This window comes from Argopecten irradians, chromosome 1 (assembly GCF_041381155.1).
Source record: "Argopecten irradians isolate NY chromosome 1, Ai_NY, whole genome shotgun sequence".
Classification (NCBI taxonomy): domain Eukaryota; kingdom Metazoa; phylum Mollusca; class Bivalvia; order Pectinida; family Pectinidae; genus Argopecten; species Argopecten irradians.
The window spans coordinates 11,849,326-11,866,778 of NC_091134.1; the positions used below are offsets into that span (position 1 = coordinate 11,849,326).

General features: G+C 37.8%; 1 protein-coding gene and 1 pseudogene across 1 annotated transcript; both read right to left on the bottom strand.

The window, feature by feature from the left end:
- Positions 1–445: 445 nt before the first annotated feature.
- On the bottom strand, positions 446–14,417 carry LOC138336186 (uncharacterized; annotated as a pseudogene).
- An 85-nt stretch (positions 14,418–14,502) lies between these two features.
- On the bottom strand, positions 14,503–17,088 carry LOC138304588 (uncharacterized). The gene is made up of 2 exons (XM_069245152.1): positions 17,079–17,088; positions 14,503–15,272 (listed from the first exon to the last, which is right to left on the bottom strand). Exons 1-2 carry the CDS (start codon positions 17,086–17,088, stop codon positions 14,503–14,505), a joined length of 780 nt encoding a protein of 259 aa, XP_069101253.1.
- Positions 17,089–17,453: the final 365 nt, after the last annotated feature.

Below are 17,453 nucleotides of genomic sequence, written 5' to 3' on the forward strand. Positions count from 1 at the left end.
AAGATACAGAGTAGTACACCCCATCTGGTCACATTATAGTGCTAACACAATGAGCCATACTCCCAAAGATACAGAGTAGTACACCCCATCTGGTCACATTATAGTGCTAACACAATGAGCCATACTCCCAAAGATACAGAGTAGTACACCCCATCTGGTCACATTATAGTGCTAACACAATGAGCCATACTCCCAAGATATATAGCAGTAAAAAACAAATTTGGTTAGCATTGTTTTTCACAGGCTCACAAAACCACAAATATCTGACTTGTCCAAAAATGAACACTGCACATAACAATTACAAATGTTGTGTAGATAAAAATATTTATACTTTTGTATTGGTGTTATCTAAGATAAAAAACTATCGTGTACATAATCAAAGCCTACACTTTATTTTACAGAATTTTTCAAATCTGCTGTACTCTGCTACCATAAAGGTATAATTTTAAGCAATAACACAGCGGCTAGGTTCTTGATCAGGAATATCCTCTTCATCTACAAACTCATCATCATCCTCTAACTTTGGAATTCCATCCAACACTTGCAGGTGAGGCAGAATTTTGAACACCCTGAAAATAGACAGATTATGACATGCAATATTATCTCAAACATGTATTTTCCTTCGAGTAAAATACCTGGTATTAAGCATTCATAGCCAATGAAACTCGAATTACATGGATGAAAATCACGGAGATAATCACATATCATTAAGGTAGGTCCATACTTTTGAAAACCGCGCCAGTTCATATGATGCTAAACCGGAAGCTGCCGAGGTTGTTTTGAATTCCAGAGTGGTTTCCGATACGCTATGCTACATTCCACTTGGATATTTTTTTCAATAGGTGAAAATTGTTTACATATAATATTGAAAAGCTTAAAATCTAGCTTTAGGTCAAGTTGAACTTACAATGGAACTTACTTAGGTTGTACGTACACCTATACAAGGGAACGCTTACTTAGGTCTGTAGTTGAAACACCTATACAAGGGAACTTACTTAGGTCTGTAAGTTGACACCTATACAAGGGAACTTACTTCGGTCTGTAGTTGACACACTATACAAGGGAACTTACTTAGGGTCTGTAGTTGACACCTATACACAAGAGATAACTTACTTTGGTCTGTAGTTGACACCTATACAAGGGAACTTACCTATAGAACGTCTGTAGTTGACACCCCTATACAAGGGAACTAACTTAGGTCTGTAGTTGGGACTAAACTATACACATGGAACTTACTTAGGTCTGTAGTTGGACACCATACAACAGAACTTACTTAGGGTCTGTAGTTGACACTATACAAGGGAACTTAACTTAGGTCTGTAGGATTGACCACCTTTTACAAGGGCAGAACTTACTTAGGTCTGTATGTTGACACCTATACAAGAAGGAACTTACTTAGGTCTGTAGTTGACACCTATACAACAGAACTTACTTAGGTCTGTAGTTGAACACCTATACAAGGGAACTTACTTAGGTCTGTAGTTGACACCTATACAAGGGAACTTACTTAGGTCTGTAGTTGACACCTATACAATGGAAACTTACTTAGGTCTGTGAGTTGACACCCTATACAATGGAACTTACTTAGGTCTGTAGTTGACAGCCTCTATACAAGGGAACTTACTTAGGTCTGTTGACACCTATACAATGGAACTTACTTAGGTCTGTAGTTGACACCTATACAATGGAAACTTACTTAGGTCTGTAGTTGACTCACCTATACAAGGTAACTGTACTTAGGTCTGTAGTTGACACGTCTATACAATGGAACTTACTTTACGGTCTGTAGTTGACACCTATTTTACACGGGAACTTACTTAGGTCCTGTAGTGACACCTATACAATGGAACTTACTTAGGTCTGTAGTTGACACCTATACAAGGGAACTTACTTAGGTCTGGTAGTTGACACCTATACAAGGGAACTTACTTAGGTCTGTAGTTTGACACCTATACAACAGAACTTACTTAGGTCTGTAGTTGACACCTATACAATGGAACTTACTTAGGTCTGTAGTTGACACCATAGGTCTGTAGTTGACACCTATACAAGGGAACTTACTTAGGTCTGTAGTTGACACCTATACAAGGGAACTTACTTAGGTCTGTAGTTGACACCTATACAAGGGAACTTACTTAGGTCTATAGTTGACACCTATACAAGGGAACTTACTTAGGTCTGTAGTTGACACCTATACAATGGAACTTACTTAGGTCTGTAGTTGACACCTATACAAGGGAACTTACTTAGGTCTGTAGTTGACACCTATACAAGGGAACTTACTTAGGTCTGTAGTTGACACCTATACAATGGAACTTACTTAGGTCTGTAGTTGACACCTATACAAGGGAACTTACTTAGGTCTGTAGTTGACACCTATACAAGGGAACTTACTTAGGTCTGTAGTTGACACCTATACAAGGGAACTTACTTAGGTCTGTAGTTGACACCTATACAATGGAACTTACTTAGGTCTGTAGTTGACACCTATACAAGGGAACTTACTTAGGTCTGTAGTTGACACCTATACAAGGGAACTTACTTAGGTCTATAGTTGACACCTATACAAGGGAACTTACTTAGGTCTGTAGTTGACACCTATACAACAGAACTTACTTAGGTCTATAGTTGACACCTATACAAGGGAACTTACTTAGGTCTGTAGTTGACACCTATACAAGGGAACTTACTTAGGTCTGTAGTTGACACCTATACAAGGGAACTTACTTAGGTCTGTAGTTGACACCTATACAACAGAACTTACTTAGGTCTGTAGTTGACACCTATACAAGGGAACTTACTTAGGTCTGTAGTTGACACCTATACAAGGGAACTTACTTAGGTCTGTAGTTGACACCTATACAACAGAACTTACTTAGGTCTATAGTTGACACCTATACAAGGGAACTTACTTAGGTCTGTAGTTGACACCTATACAACAGAACTTACTTAGGTCTGTAGTTGACACCTATACAAGGGAACTTACTTAGGTCTGTAGTTGACACCTATACAAGGGAACTTACTTAGGTCTGTAGTTGACACCTATACAAGGGAACTTACTTAGGTCTGTAGTTGACACCTATACAAGGGGAACTTACTTAGGTCTGTAGTTGACACCTATACACAGCGGAACTTACTTAGGTCTGTAGTTGACACCTATACAAGGGAACTTACTTAGGTCTGTAGTTGACACACCTATACAACAGAACTTACTTAGGTCTGTAGTTGACACCTATACAATGGAACTTACTTAGGTCTGTAGTTGACACCTATACAAGGAACTTACTTAGGTCTGTAGTTGACACCTATACAATGGAACTTACTTAGGTCTATAGTTGACACCTATACAATGGAACTTACTTAGGTCTGTAGTTGACACCTATACAAGGGAACTTACTTAGGTCTGTAGTTGACACCTATACAAGGGAACTTACTTAGGTCTGTAGTTTGACACCTATACAACAGAACTTACTTAGGTCTGTAGTTGACACCTATACAACAGAACTTACTTAGGTCTGTAGTTGACACCTATACAATGGAACTTACTTAGGTCTGTAGTTGACAACCTATACAACAGAACTTACTTAGGTCTGTAGTTGACACCTATACAAGGGAACTTACTTAGGTCTGTAGTTGACACCTATACAAGGGAACTTACTTAGGTCTGTAGTTGACAGAACTATACAAGGGAACTTACTTAGGTCTGTAGTTGACACCTATACAAGGAACTTACTTAGGGTCTGTAGTTGACACCTATACAAGTTACTTAACTTACTTAGGTCTGTAGTTGACACCTATACAAGGGAACTTACTTAGGTCTGTAGTTGACACCTATACAAGGGAAACTTACTTAGGTCTCTAGTTGACACCTATACAACAGAACTTACTTAGGTCTGTAGTTGACACCTATACAAATGGAACTTACTTAGGTCTGTAGTTGACACCTATACAACAGAACTTATACTTAGGACATCCTTCTGTAGTTGACACCTATACAACAAGGGAACTTACTTAGGTCTGTAGTTGACACCTATACAACAGAAACTTACTTTAGGTCTGTAGTTGACACCTATACAAGTTGAGAACTTACTTAGGTCTGTAGTTGACACCTATACAAGGAACTTACTTAGGTCTGTAGTTGACACCTATACAAGGGAACTTACTTAGGTCTGTAGTTGACACCTATACTAAGGGAACTTACTTAGGGTCTGTAGTTGACACCTATACAACAGAAACTTACTTAGGTCTGTAGTGTTGACACCTATTACAAGGGAACTTACTTAGGTCCTATAGTTGAAAAACACCTATACAACAGAACTTACTTAGGTCTGTAGTTGACACCTATACAACAGAACTTACTTAGGTCTGTAGTTGACACCTATACAATGGAACTTACTTAGGTCTGTAGTTGACACCTATACAAGGGAACTTACTTAGGTCTGTAGTTGACACCTATACAACGGAACTTACTTAGGTCTGTAGTTGACACCTATACAAGGGAACTTACTTAGGTCTGTAGTTTGACAACCTATACAAGGGAACTTACTTAGGTCTGTAGTTGGACACCTATACAAGGAACTTACTTAGGTCCTGTAGTTGACACCTATACAAGGAACTACTTAGGTCTGTAGTTGACACCTATACAAGGGAACTTACTTAGGTCTGTAGTTGACACCTATACAAGGGAACTTACTTAGGTCTGTAGTTGACACCTATACAACAGGAACTTACTTATGGGTCTATAGTTGACACCTAATACAAGGGGAACTTACTTAGGTCTGTAGTTGACACCTATACAATGGGAACTTACTTAGGTCTGTAGTTGACACCTATACAAGGGAACTTACTTAGGTCTGTAGTTGACACCTATACAAGGGAACTTACTTAGGTCTGTAGTTGACACCTATACAACAGAACTTACTTAGGTCTATAGTTGACACCTATACAATGGAACTTACTTAGGTCTGTAGTTGACACCTATACAATGGAACTTACTTAGGTCTGTAGTTGACACCTATACAAGGGAACTTACTTAGGTCTGTAGTTGACACCTATACAACAGAACTTACTTAGGTCTGTAGTTGACACCTATACAAGGGAACTTACTTAGGTCTGTAGTATGACACCTATACAACCAGAACTTACTTAGGTCTGTAGTTTGAACACCTATACAATGGAAACTTACTTAGGTCTGTAGTTGACACCTATACAAGAGGAACTTACTTAGGTCTGTAGTTGACACCTATACAACAGAACTTACTTAGGTCTGTAGTTGTCTGTATGGTTAGACACCTATACAATGGGAACTACTTAGGTCTGTAGTTTGACACCTATACAAAGTGGAACTTACTTAGGTCTGTAGTTGACACCTATACAATGGGAACTTACTTAGGTCTGTAGTTGACACCTATACAAGGGAACTTACTTAGGTCTATAGTTGACACCTATACAATGGAACTTACTTAGGTCTGTAGTTGACACCTATACAACAGAACTTACTTAGGTCTGTAGTTGACACCTATACAAGGGAACTTACTTAGGTCTGTAGTTGACACCTATACAAGGTTAAACTTTACTTAGGTCTGTAGTTGACAACCTATACAAGGGAACTTACTTAGGTCTGTAGTTGTACGTTGTTGAAACTTACTTAGGTCTGAAGTCATTTACTTAGGGAAAGAAATCCGAATCCATTATAACAGAATCTACGTAGGCCATGTTGACACTATAGCTAGTGATCCTGTAGTTAAGTCTAGTTAGTCCACACCTATAGCCAGAAAGCCATGTAGTTAGTCGTCTGTACCATGTAGTTAGCTATACAACATGTAACTACTTAGGTTATACATGTAGTTAGCTATTAGCCGAGGTAGTTTAGCTAGTTGGGGCATGTAGTTTAGCTAGTTAGGGCATGTAGTAAAGGAACTAGACATGTAGGTTAGCTATGTAGTTAGCTATTAGACATGTAGAAAGTCCACAATGCAGCCATGCATTATCTTACATTCCTGTTATAGAATATTGAAATCACTTTCTAACTTGCAATTTACTTCACACCTAATTCACCCAATTTTTGCAATCGCATAGTATTTTCGCAAAATAGATTTGATCTCTACGAATTACTATCAACATCTTGTAATATACTTATGGTCTTTACAGTGACACCTATACGAGGGAAACTTACTGAGGTCTGTAGTTGACTTCAAATGTGAATGGGATTTCCACGGAGATTTTTTGGTGTTTTTAGAACTGGAGCCATTTGTAAAATGTATTTTAAAAGTCTATACATTTGTTATAGAGTCAGTTTGAATAAATGTAATTTTGTTATACAATGCCAGTTTGATAAAATTATAGATACGTGTATAGATCCAGTTTGTGAAAAGTATTTTAAAGTTTATATTGTATATAGCCAGTTTGTATAAATTGTAACTTAAAAGTTATTACATTGTATGTTCAGTTTGTAAGTCAAAGTTATACCATTGTATAGACCAGTTTGTGAAACTAGTTTTTTAAAGCATACATTTATAGACATGAAATGTATTTAAAAGATACGATTTATTCCAGATTTGTGAAATTGTATTTAAAGTATACATTTGTATAGTGGCAGTTTGTAAAATTGTTAGTTTCAAGTTGTATTGAGGCAGTTTGTGAAATGTATTTTAAAGTTATACATTGTATAGAGCCAGTTTGTAAAATGTATTTTTTAAAGTTATACATTGTATAGAGTCAGTTTGTGAAAATGTATTTTAAAGTTTTATATACATTGTATAGAGCCAGTTTGTGAAATGTATTTTAAAAAGTTATACATTGCATAGAGCCAGTTTGTATAATGTATTTTTAAAGTTATACATTGTATAGAGCCAGTTTGTGAAATGTATTTTAAAGTTATACATTGTATAGAGTCAGTTTGTATAATGTATTTTAAAGTTATACATTGTATAGAGCCAGTTTGTGAAATGTATTTTAAAGTTATACATTGTATAGAGTCAGTTTGTATAATGTATTTTAAAGTTATACATTGTATAGAGCCAGTTTGTGAAATGTATTTTAAAGTTATACATTGTATAGAGCCAGTTTGTATATTGTATTGTAAAGTTAAACATTGCATAGAGCCAGTTTGTGAAATATATTTTAAAGATATACATTGTATGTGCTGTAACTGCGCAACAATTTTGACATGTAATTTTAACTTCAGTTATCTCTTGAAAACCATCAGATTAGATGAATTAAGTTGTGAAAATCGTTCACATTGGGAAACACATATGATGCTGTACAGTCATTTTGCATCAACACATTCATATTTTATGTAATGCAATAGTTTTTATGCTTAATTTATGTTTAGGATGAACACATATCTGAAGAAGTAACTATATAATGTACAAATATCATTGTAAACATGTAAAATGGAATTGTTGACCACAACTTGTCATCTTGGTTTGACCATGTGTAGTCATTTCACTGCAGTGTGCACTAATATCATCATTTTTGGCAGAACTGCCAAAATTCATTTTGAAATTTTATCTGACTTTATAAAATTAATGCATTGTATGTATGTAAGTCTCAAAATGATGATTACATTTGGTGGTATATGAATACATGTATCAAAAGCTCTTCTTGGTTTGTGGGTAAAAAAAATATTGCACATATAACTTAAAGCTTACCTTAAACGATGAGATAAAATTCTTGTTCAAATTCAACACTGTACACCTGTTTTGTTTAGAAAGGGAGAAAAAGGAAAAAAAATAATAAAAATATTTCAAAAGAATAAATTCATTTCAGATGAAAAAACTTAGGATTAAGACTGAGCACTGAGACAAATCCAGACAATTACATTGTATCTTTTGAATTTCATGAGATTTTAATTGTGAAGTCCTAAATGATTATATTCCAACAAACTCGACCATTTTAGTGATGAGCTGTAATCTTACTTTGGGAAGCTGTAAGAAGAAAGAGTTGTGATGTTGTTGTCGACGAGGTATAGTTGTTCCATGCTCTTCAGGTTGCCAAGGATACGAGTTAAAAGTTGTCTTTCTGATAGTTCCTTGGTGATGATTCAAAGTTCAAAAAACAGTTCTGGTAACACATGGCTGGCTAGACATTGTTTTTTATTATTATTAATGAAAATGGGGGCATGGGGGATCAAAGTGGGTTAAAGGTAATATAACTAATAAAAATAAATAATTCAAAAACAGGTTCAAAGACTACCTTGGAGCTGCCACCATACAGGATAATTTTTTTATTTCAAACAAGAGGCCGCAAGGGCCTTTTTTTTTATTTTTTATTTTGCCAAACGTGGGACCATGATCATTTTAACAAATCGCAAAACTACATTTGCGTGGTACATCAACCCGAAAAATACGATAAAAGTTGCATTTTCCTCAAGTTTCATCTTGAGAAGATAGTTTGGCGGCTGTGATTGAGAAGAAGTTCAAAATGTGTTTTCAAGATGGCGGCTGTGGCGGCCCGTCTTGCATTTTGGATCGACCCGAAAAAATTAACAACACTTTGTCGGGACCATGTCAGGATCATATCATGCAAGTTTCAGTCAAATCGCACTGGTAGAACTTGAGAAGAAGTTCAAAATGTGTTTTCAAGATGGCGGCTGTGGCGGCCATCTTGGATTTCGGATCGACCCGAAAAATAACAACACTTTGTCGGGACCATGTCAGGATCATTTCATGCAAGTTTCAGCCAAATCGCACCGGTACAACTTGAGAAGAAGTTCAAAATGTGTTTTCAAGATGGCGGCTGTGGCGGCCATCTTGGATTTCGGATCGACCCGAAAAATAACAACACTTTTTCAGGACCATGTCAGGATCATTTCATGCAAGTTTCAGTCAAATCGCACTGGTAGAACTTGAGAAGAAGTTCAAAATGTGTTTTCAAGATGGCGGCTGTGGCGGCCATCTTGGATTTTGGATCGAACCCGAAAAATTAACAACACTTTGTCGGGACCATGTCAGGATCATTTCATGCAAGTTTCAGTCAAATCGCACCGTTAGAGAACTTGAGAAGAAGTTCAAAATGTGAAAAGTTAACGCACGGCGCACGGCAGACGGCGCACAGCGGACGTTGACGGACGAACAATGATGACTATAGGTCATCCTGGACCCTTTGGGTCAGATGACCTAAAAAAGGGACAAAATTGGATATCAGTTCACAGATACACATAGTGCAAGCATGACACATGGAAAAACAAGATATGTATAAGTAGCTATTTCATTTCAATTTAAAATGTGGACAAACTGTTAGGGGTTTGCAAGTTCAACTATCCATTTTTTGCCTATCATTATTGAATCTATATTAATTTTTTTTCTCCTTTACCATAAGCTATATACTTTTGAACACAGTAATATTCTTTTAAAGAACAGTATTTAATGAAATCGAAAGTGAAACTGAGAAAGTTATATTCTGATATGAAGTTTATGATTTTTTTGTAATACTAGTATTGCTGAAAGCTCTTCTTAAAACAAATATTGTTCCATAATATATCCATGTTGATCATTGAAAATATATATTAGGCCAAAAAAAATAAAAGGGTCACATTGGCAAAAAAAAGGGGTCGGTAGGTCAGCATGTTTTTTTTTATTATTTTTTTTTAGTGTCTTTCACTCTAAAATAATGGCCAGAACTGAAGTCCAAGATCGAAATCGCAACTTTGATTTTTTTTTCTCGTAGAGAAGTGGAAAAAAATAGGGTCGGGGGTAAAAAATTAGGGCCGGTCGGGTAACCCTAAACAGACATATTTTTTTTTGTTTGGCCTTATATGTACACACACATTGTGTGAACCAGTACAAATACAACCAGGTTCTTTAAACACTGTGACCAGATGTCATTGGGATGTTCGATTTCAACAATGTATAACATTGTACAACATTGTATCTTTTGCCAATGGCTACAGAATGGTGGGCAGCATTAACTCCCATACGTCAGGCCAAAAAAAAAAATCTGTTTAGGGTTACCCGACCGACCCTAATTTTTTACCCCTGACCCTAATTTTTTTTCCACTTTTCTACGAAAAATGAACAATTGCAGATGATGATAATCAGGAAGTTACATACTGTAGCTGCATTCCAGTCTTCCAGAGTTGTTCGATGTTGTACTCGCTGGCGTCCATGTAGGGAATGGTGTATATTCTTATTATCTTCATCTTTTAACAAGTAAAAAGCTTTCTCTTTCTCTGCTGGACCTAAGAGAAATCAAAACATTCAAAATCATACAACAAAATTATCTCTCTAAGCATGCAGACAAAGTATATAATAATAATCACTTATTACTAACCATGAAGCTAATTTGAAAATGTGTTTTCAAGATGGTGACTGTGGTGGCCATCTCGTATTTTGGATCAACCCGAAAAATCATAACACTTTGTCAGGACAGTATCAGGATAATTTAAGGCAAGTTTGAGCCAAATCCCACCCGTAGAAACTGTAGAAGAAGTTCAAAATAAGTCTTCAAGATGATGGCTGTGGTGGCCATCTTGGATTTCGGATCGACTCAAAAAACCACAACACCTGGTTTGGACCTTGTAAGCCAAATCGCAATGGTAAAGAACTTAAGAAGAAGTTCAGAGTGTGTTTTCAAGATGGCGACTGTGGCAGCCATCTTTGATTTCGGATTGCAGAATGAATAAAACGCATTGTCAGGACCATGTCAGGATCATTTCAGGCAAGTTTCAGCTAAATCACACTTGTAAAACTTGAGAAGACGTTCAAAATTCAAGATTTCAGAATATTTGACCCCCGTGACCTTGAAAGTAAGCCAAGGTCATTCATTTTCACACCTTTGGTAGCCCTTCATCCCAGCATGCTACAGGCCAAATATGAGTACATGTTCTCAGGGCCTTACGGTTATTGAGAAGAACTCGTTCAAAGATTTTAGCCTATTTGACACTGGTGACCTTGAAAGTAGGTCAATGTCGTTTATTTTCACAACCTTGGTAGCCCTTCATTCCAGCATGCCACAGGCCAAATACTTTGGGCTTTATGGTTATTGAGAAGAAGTCGTTTGAATGAAAAGTTTACGCACAGCGGACAATGGCTGACGGTGCATGACTATAGGTCATCCTGAACCTTCGGGTCAGATGACTTAGTAAAATGGGATCTTTTTATTTTCTGTGTTTAAAAATGATATGGGGACGGTGTAACATTAATCCTGATGTGCTTTTGAGATTTTTTTTTTATCATAAATCATATCTATGACCTGCTATCATAAGTACTAAGGAACATACATTACATATATAAATCCATATTTGTTTTTGTCCTAACATTACCTCAAATCTCTCTAACAGTCGATAATAGAGCTTAATTATGTGGTGTCCCCTTTAAGATTTATTTTTATTTATCAATTTACAACACTTTTACCTTCTCTGACGCGAGGAGCTTTGAGTTGTGTCCCCTTTAAGCTGACCGAACGAAGATCATGCCAAACTGAATACTGGAACCTATGAGATTGGCAGCTGAAAATTAAAAAAAACACATTTGATAAGTGTTTTACCCTCATGATTTTAGGGATCTTCTGCATTGAACCAGATGTAAATGATATATGTGTACTTATTTGTTAACTTTGAACCTAGAAGAAATTATGAAAGTATATTGGAACCTATTTCAAAAACAAACTGACAGAACAAAATCAAAGTATGATATTGGATCCACTTCCACTATAGGGACCAGCGACAGGACTAACTTAGAAGCTAAATTCCTTCATTCTTACACAGCAGTAAAGTATTTGCTATTAATTTCCGTATTGGGCCCGCCCTCAAGGCCCATAGGAGATTCAGGACCAACGTTTATATCAATGTGGATCCCCTTCCACTCTACGAAGCTTTCAGACCCAAAATTTAGAATTACTATCCCTTCCATTTCTACAGGTGAAGATAGGTATTTTAACGAATTTTTCTAATATTGCTCCTTATTTGGGCCACACATTTCTCACTGGGCAAATGGGCGGGCTAGGATCACCATTTATACAAAGATTGGTTTCACTTCTCCCAAGGAAGCTTCAGACAGACCAAAATTAGAACTAAATCACCTTCATTTCTACAGGAAGAAGAATGGATTTTTAAGAAATTTGCTATATTTTCCCATAATGGGCCCCGCCCTCCAGGCCCCTGGGGGGCCGATCCAGGGTCACCATTTTTATACAAGATGGTTTCCTTCACCCAAAGAAGCTTCAGAACCAAATTAGAACTAAATCCTTCAATTCTCTACAGAAGAAGACAAGGATTTTAAAGCAATTTGCTAATCATTTCATCCTACTAGATGTTAATTGGGCCCATGATCCCTCAGGCCCCTGGGGGCCAGGCGTCACCGTTCATACAAGATTTGGTTCCTCTTCACACAATGGAAGCTTGCAGACTCAAATTTGGTGAAAATCCCCATTCAGGACGTTTATGCCTAGTAGTGTGATTTTTGTGAAAACGTTGACAAACGACAGACAACAGCGACGCCAAAGCTGGACAAATCGGACGCACCGGCCCCATTAACATAAGCTTCATATATATAACATATAAGTGTGCATGCTGAATTCTTCCATATTATTTTAGTAGATTCAAAATTTAATATGTAAATATTTGCCCTTCATATTTACCAATATTGTCGTTGGCGAGTCATTTATTACATTCAACCTACGTCATCTCGGTAGCTTTCTCATTTTCTAACCAAAAGATTTACATTCATACACAATGTAATTTCACGTCATCAACTAAATGTTAACAAAATGATATAATACATATCACGATACATTGATCATATTGTATTGCAATTATATATTCTATTACAAAAAAATGTTCATGATTATATTACTCATCTGTCTAACACAAAAAAGTATTGAAAAAAAAATATTAAATATTGGACATGCATCAATGAATTTTGTGCTAATCAGCAGTAATTGCATGAAACAAAGAGCCTGATAGACTCAAGTTAAATATTACCTCAAAGGAATTGATTGTGACACATCAATTATTTTTATAACATCATTTGTTATACAGTAACTGCAGTATTTTGTGTTCTTTATCGATGGTGATTTATAATGCTCCATTACCAAATATAATGACACATGATAATTTACTTTCCGTTGTTTCAAAATAAGAGGTGATTGCTTCCACAAAACTTAACAATCCATAATCCATAAAAAAACACTTCACAATGTATCACAGCAAAACCTTATGCTTCACCCGCCCGATCAGAAGCAGATAAACGATACTCATCTCTCCGTGAACAATAATTGTTACTTTTTAACTTGCATTGTCAGCGTTTAATCAAAAGCAGCTTATATTTCTTGATACACAAATTTCAATTACCTGACGAATATGTTGCAGATGAAACGGTCCATCATACATCACCTGTACATGCAGCCACAAGCATACTAACATTCAAATGTGGGGAAGTTGTTTTCCATCACTCTGATTAAAATTGTTTACAGAGTTAGCTCCCCTTGCGGGTAGGGTATCACAATTGTTACATCATTATTTTGTGTTTGTGGGATTTACGTCATTTTCTATCCGAAACTTATGACGTTACCCTCGCAACGGCACATGACGTCATAATCAATACTACCCGCAAGGGCTGATAATACGGTAATATGCAAATATAGAATATTAAGATTTGGTCCAAATTTCCTCCCTCTTCTATATCCCCCACTCCTTTCACATTCTTCCTGTGGGCTTGACTTATGTTGTGCTATGGCTATGTAGACTAGTACTGTTGCTACGACTGGTAGCAAATAAAGACAAATAAAGATAACTGGTTACAAAGCAGAAATATTAGAAACAGTTATTTGCAAGAACTGCTTCAGAATAAAACTGAAATAACTGGAATTTTGATACAGTGAAAAAATTCCAGTCAGTTTATCTTTATTTTTTTTTCAGCCGTTAAAACAAGGTCTGCCGGAAAAAAGTGTATTTTTACAGTAAACACATAAATTCACAGTAAACAGTTATTCTTTGCTAAGGGTTATTACCTTGTTAACTTAAATTTTAATGACAATAGTATACATATTATCCTACAACATACACACCTCTGGAAGTTCATTGGTAGGGCCCTGGAACTTCCTCTGTTGCTGTAGATGCTTGTAAGCTCCGCAGGGACACTATGGCCAGGGGAGTGACACGGCTGATGATAAACCCGGTGTTACTGCCTGTTTGTCCCCACTAACAGCACTCTCTGCATTGAATGGACACACTACACAACATAAATCACCTTGTTACTAATGTTGTAAGAAACCAGAGCATTAAAAAAAATGAAAAAATTAATATGTGTTGGTGATTTTGGGCTTACTAATTAAACATTAAGTGAATATTTTGGAATTATTATAACTCAAGTGAGAATCCTGCATGCATTCAGAATTAAAATGAAAGGTATTTAGCACTTTCAAATTTCACTGCATAAAGCAGTTTAGAACAATTGGAGACAGGCATACACGATCATAGCAACCCCCAAACAGGGGAGTGGAAGGAGGCTTGGGAGATGAAGGACAATGGGGGAGGTGATGGACAGGGGTGCAGGGGAGGTGCTAAGAGACTGGGGAGGTGAAGGAGGCTTGGGGAGGTGAAGAAGAGAATGGGGGAGGTGAAGGAGGACTTGGGGGAGGTGAAGGACACTGGGGGGGAGGATGAGGGGGAGGCTGGGAGGGAGGTGAAGGAGGCTGGGGAGGTGAAGGAGGCTGGGGAAGGTGACAGGGAGAGGAGGGGATATGGTGGAAGGACGAAGGGGGCTGGGGGACGTGACCGTGAAGGACGGCTGGGGGAGGTGTTGAGAAGGAGGCTCTGCTTGGGGGAGGTGAAGGACGCTTGGGAGAGGTGAAGGAGGCTGGGGAGAGGGTGAAAGGAGGTTCTTGGTAACATGATGGGAGAGGTGAAGGAGGCTGGACGGGGGAGTATGAAGGAGGGCTGGGGGAGGTAAAGGAGGCTGGGGGGAATGTAGAAGGTCGCTTGGTTGATGAGGTAACAAGCTGAAGGGGGAGAGGTGCTAAGGAGGCTGCTGGGGAAGGTTTAAGGAGGCTGAGGAGAAGGTGAAGGAGGCTGTGGGAAGGTGAAGGAGGTTGGGGAGGTTGAAGGGAGGCTGTGGGGGAGGTGAAGGAGGTTGGGGGAGGTGAGGAGGGCTTGGGGGAGGTGAAGGACGCTTGGGGAGGTGAAGGAGGCTGTGGGAAAGTGAGGAAGGAGGGATGGAGGCGGTGGGAAAGGTGAAGGAGGTTGGGGGAGGTGAAGGAGCTCCATGGATGGATGGGGGGAGGTGAAGGATGGCGGGGGGGAGGTGAAGGAGGCTCCCGTTGGGGGAGGTGGTCTGCGGGGAGTTAAGGAGGACTCCATGGAGGAGATGGGAGGTGGGGGAGGTAAAGGAGAGATCCATGGGGGAGATAAAGGAGGCTGGGGCTGGTGGGGGGGGGCTGTAAAGGTGGGCTGGGGGAGGTGAAGGAGGCTCCAATTGGGGAGGTGAGGAAGGAGGTGGGGGAAGGTGAAGCTGATTTTTAGTAAAAGGCACAAATACAGTAGATTCGAATTCGTATGGAATACCAATGGTACGAATCCTGCAATATTGAAGGCACAGCTAATGTTGTATTCCAGAAAACGGGTATTTAAATGACAAATAGAACATCAAAAATTTGAAGCGGTGTGCTCAGAAATAGTGCGATGGGCCTATTTGAAAAACGAAATCATCAGGAAAACTTTAGTGAAAATATTATGCGGCTGAAAGTGTATAAATAATTTTCTATCAAGGTATGCCAAAATTGGCTCAAAATCCATCTGGTAATCACTGATAAATCACTACCGGAAATTAGATCAGAGAAAATTCGTCAAAGAAAAAAACGCGATAAGATAGTCTAACATGGTATCAGTACTGAAGCATGTAACATTGTTAATGAATAAGAGGCGTACAAATACTTATGTCCAGGTACTGTTTCAGTATATTGCAACTATCAATAAATTCGAAAATAGTAGTGATTCATTATGTACGTGAAAGTGTTTTAGTACATGTAGGTTAGCCGATTCACTTTTAACTATTAACCTGTCCGACATTTCTCTTGCCAAGTGCTTGCCAAACTGTGTAATCATGTGTACTTACGTCATTAACGGAAGGGAAACAAGATAGTGACGGAGTAGAAATAGATAACGACTCTGATTGTTGAAATAATACATGCGGGAGTTGTGAATGATTGCCTCTCTTTAGCGCCAAGAGTGTGGAGCCTTACTAGACCTAGACGGGCATCAACGAAAACCCGATCTAGAAATCATTATTGGCATTCAGCAACTAAATTTGGGTGAGGAAAGCATACATTTACAAAATGAAATGTATCTTAGTTGAAAATAGGACCATGCGAAATAGCGCAGGAGCCTATTTAGTAAATGCAAATAATGCTATAAATTCGGAACAAATATCGCATAAAGTAAGCAGTAAATCTCAAATGATACAAATGTTCTTATAGACACGCATAAGGTCTTGTAATATGAAAGAAACTTACAGAAAAAATATAGTTGACCGATATGTTTTCGGCCAAAAATGCAAATTTCCGAAAAGACCTCAAAGTCCACATTTTAACTATTTGTTTCGTAAATAGTCTTCTTGTCATGTTCAGAGTACCTTATAGTGTATATAAGAGCACTTGTATCAATTAAAATGTCTTCTTATATGCTATATTTGTGATCCGCCATTTTTTTAAGTAGCCATTTGCATTTACGGTACAATAGGCATCCTGCGCTATTCGTGGTTTCGAAATTAAACAAACTGTTGGAGTACCGTGGCATAATTCACTACTGAACACGATAAGCATGCTTATTTGGTGCCATCAATGCAATTCACAAAAGTACATGTGAGCAAAATATACATTTTTGGGCCTTATTTTACTGAAATTTACAACGCAGCTTAACTAACTTAAATATACACCAGTGAGGACTGACAGTTAAGCAGGTATATACAAAACAATTTATGAAATTAGTTTTGTTACAATTGCTTTTTCAGCAACAGTAATGAGTTATAGGACTTGGCAAACATATCACTGGGTAAAGCCATTACATGAACCTTAAAGTACCTGTTCCGACCAGTTTCTCTTGCCAAGTGCTTGCAAACCTGTTGTTAATCATGTGTACTTACGGTCATCCATTATAGTATTGTTTCCAACGGAAAGAGAAACTATGTTAGTGAACGGGAAGTAAATTGTTGAACTGGTACTCTGATTGGTTGAAATAATTAATGCAGGGAGGTTTGTGAATGATACTCACAATTTTGCGCCTAGAGTGTGGAAGACCTCTAGGTCATAGTCGGCATCAACAGAAAAACCCTTTTTCTAGAATCGATGATTGGCATTCTGCAACATTAATTTTGGGTGTGAGAAAGCATAACTTTTTCATACTGAATGTATCTTAGTTGATTTTATATATGTTAGGACTAGGCCTATGTCGAAATTGCAGCGGCATTTAGTTTGACTTAAAAATTAAATGTCAACATTTATGGTATTGCTGACATTTC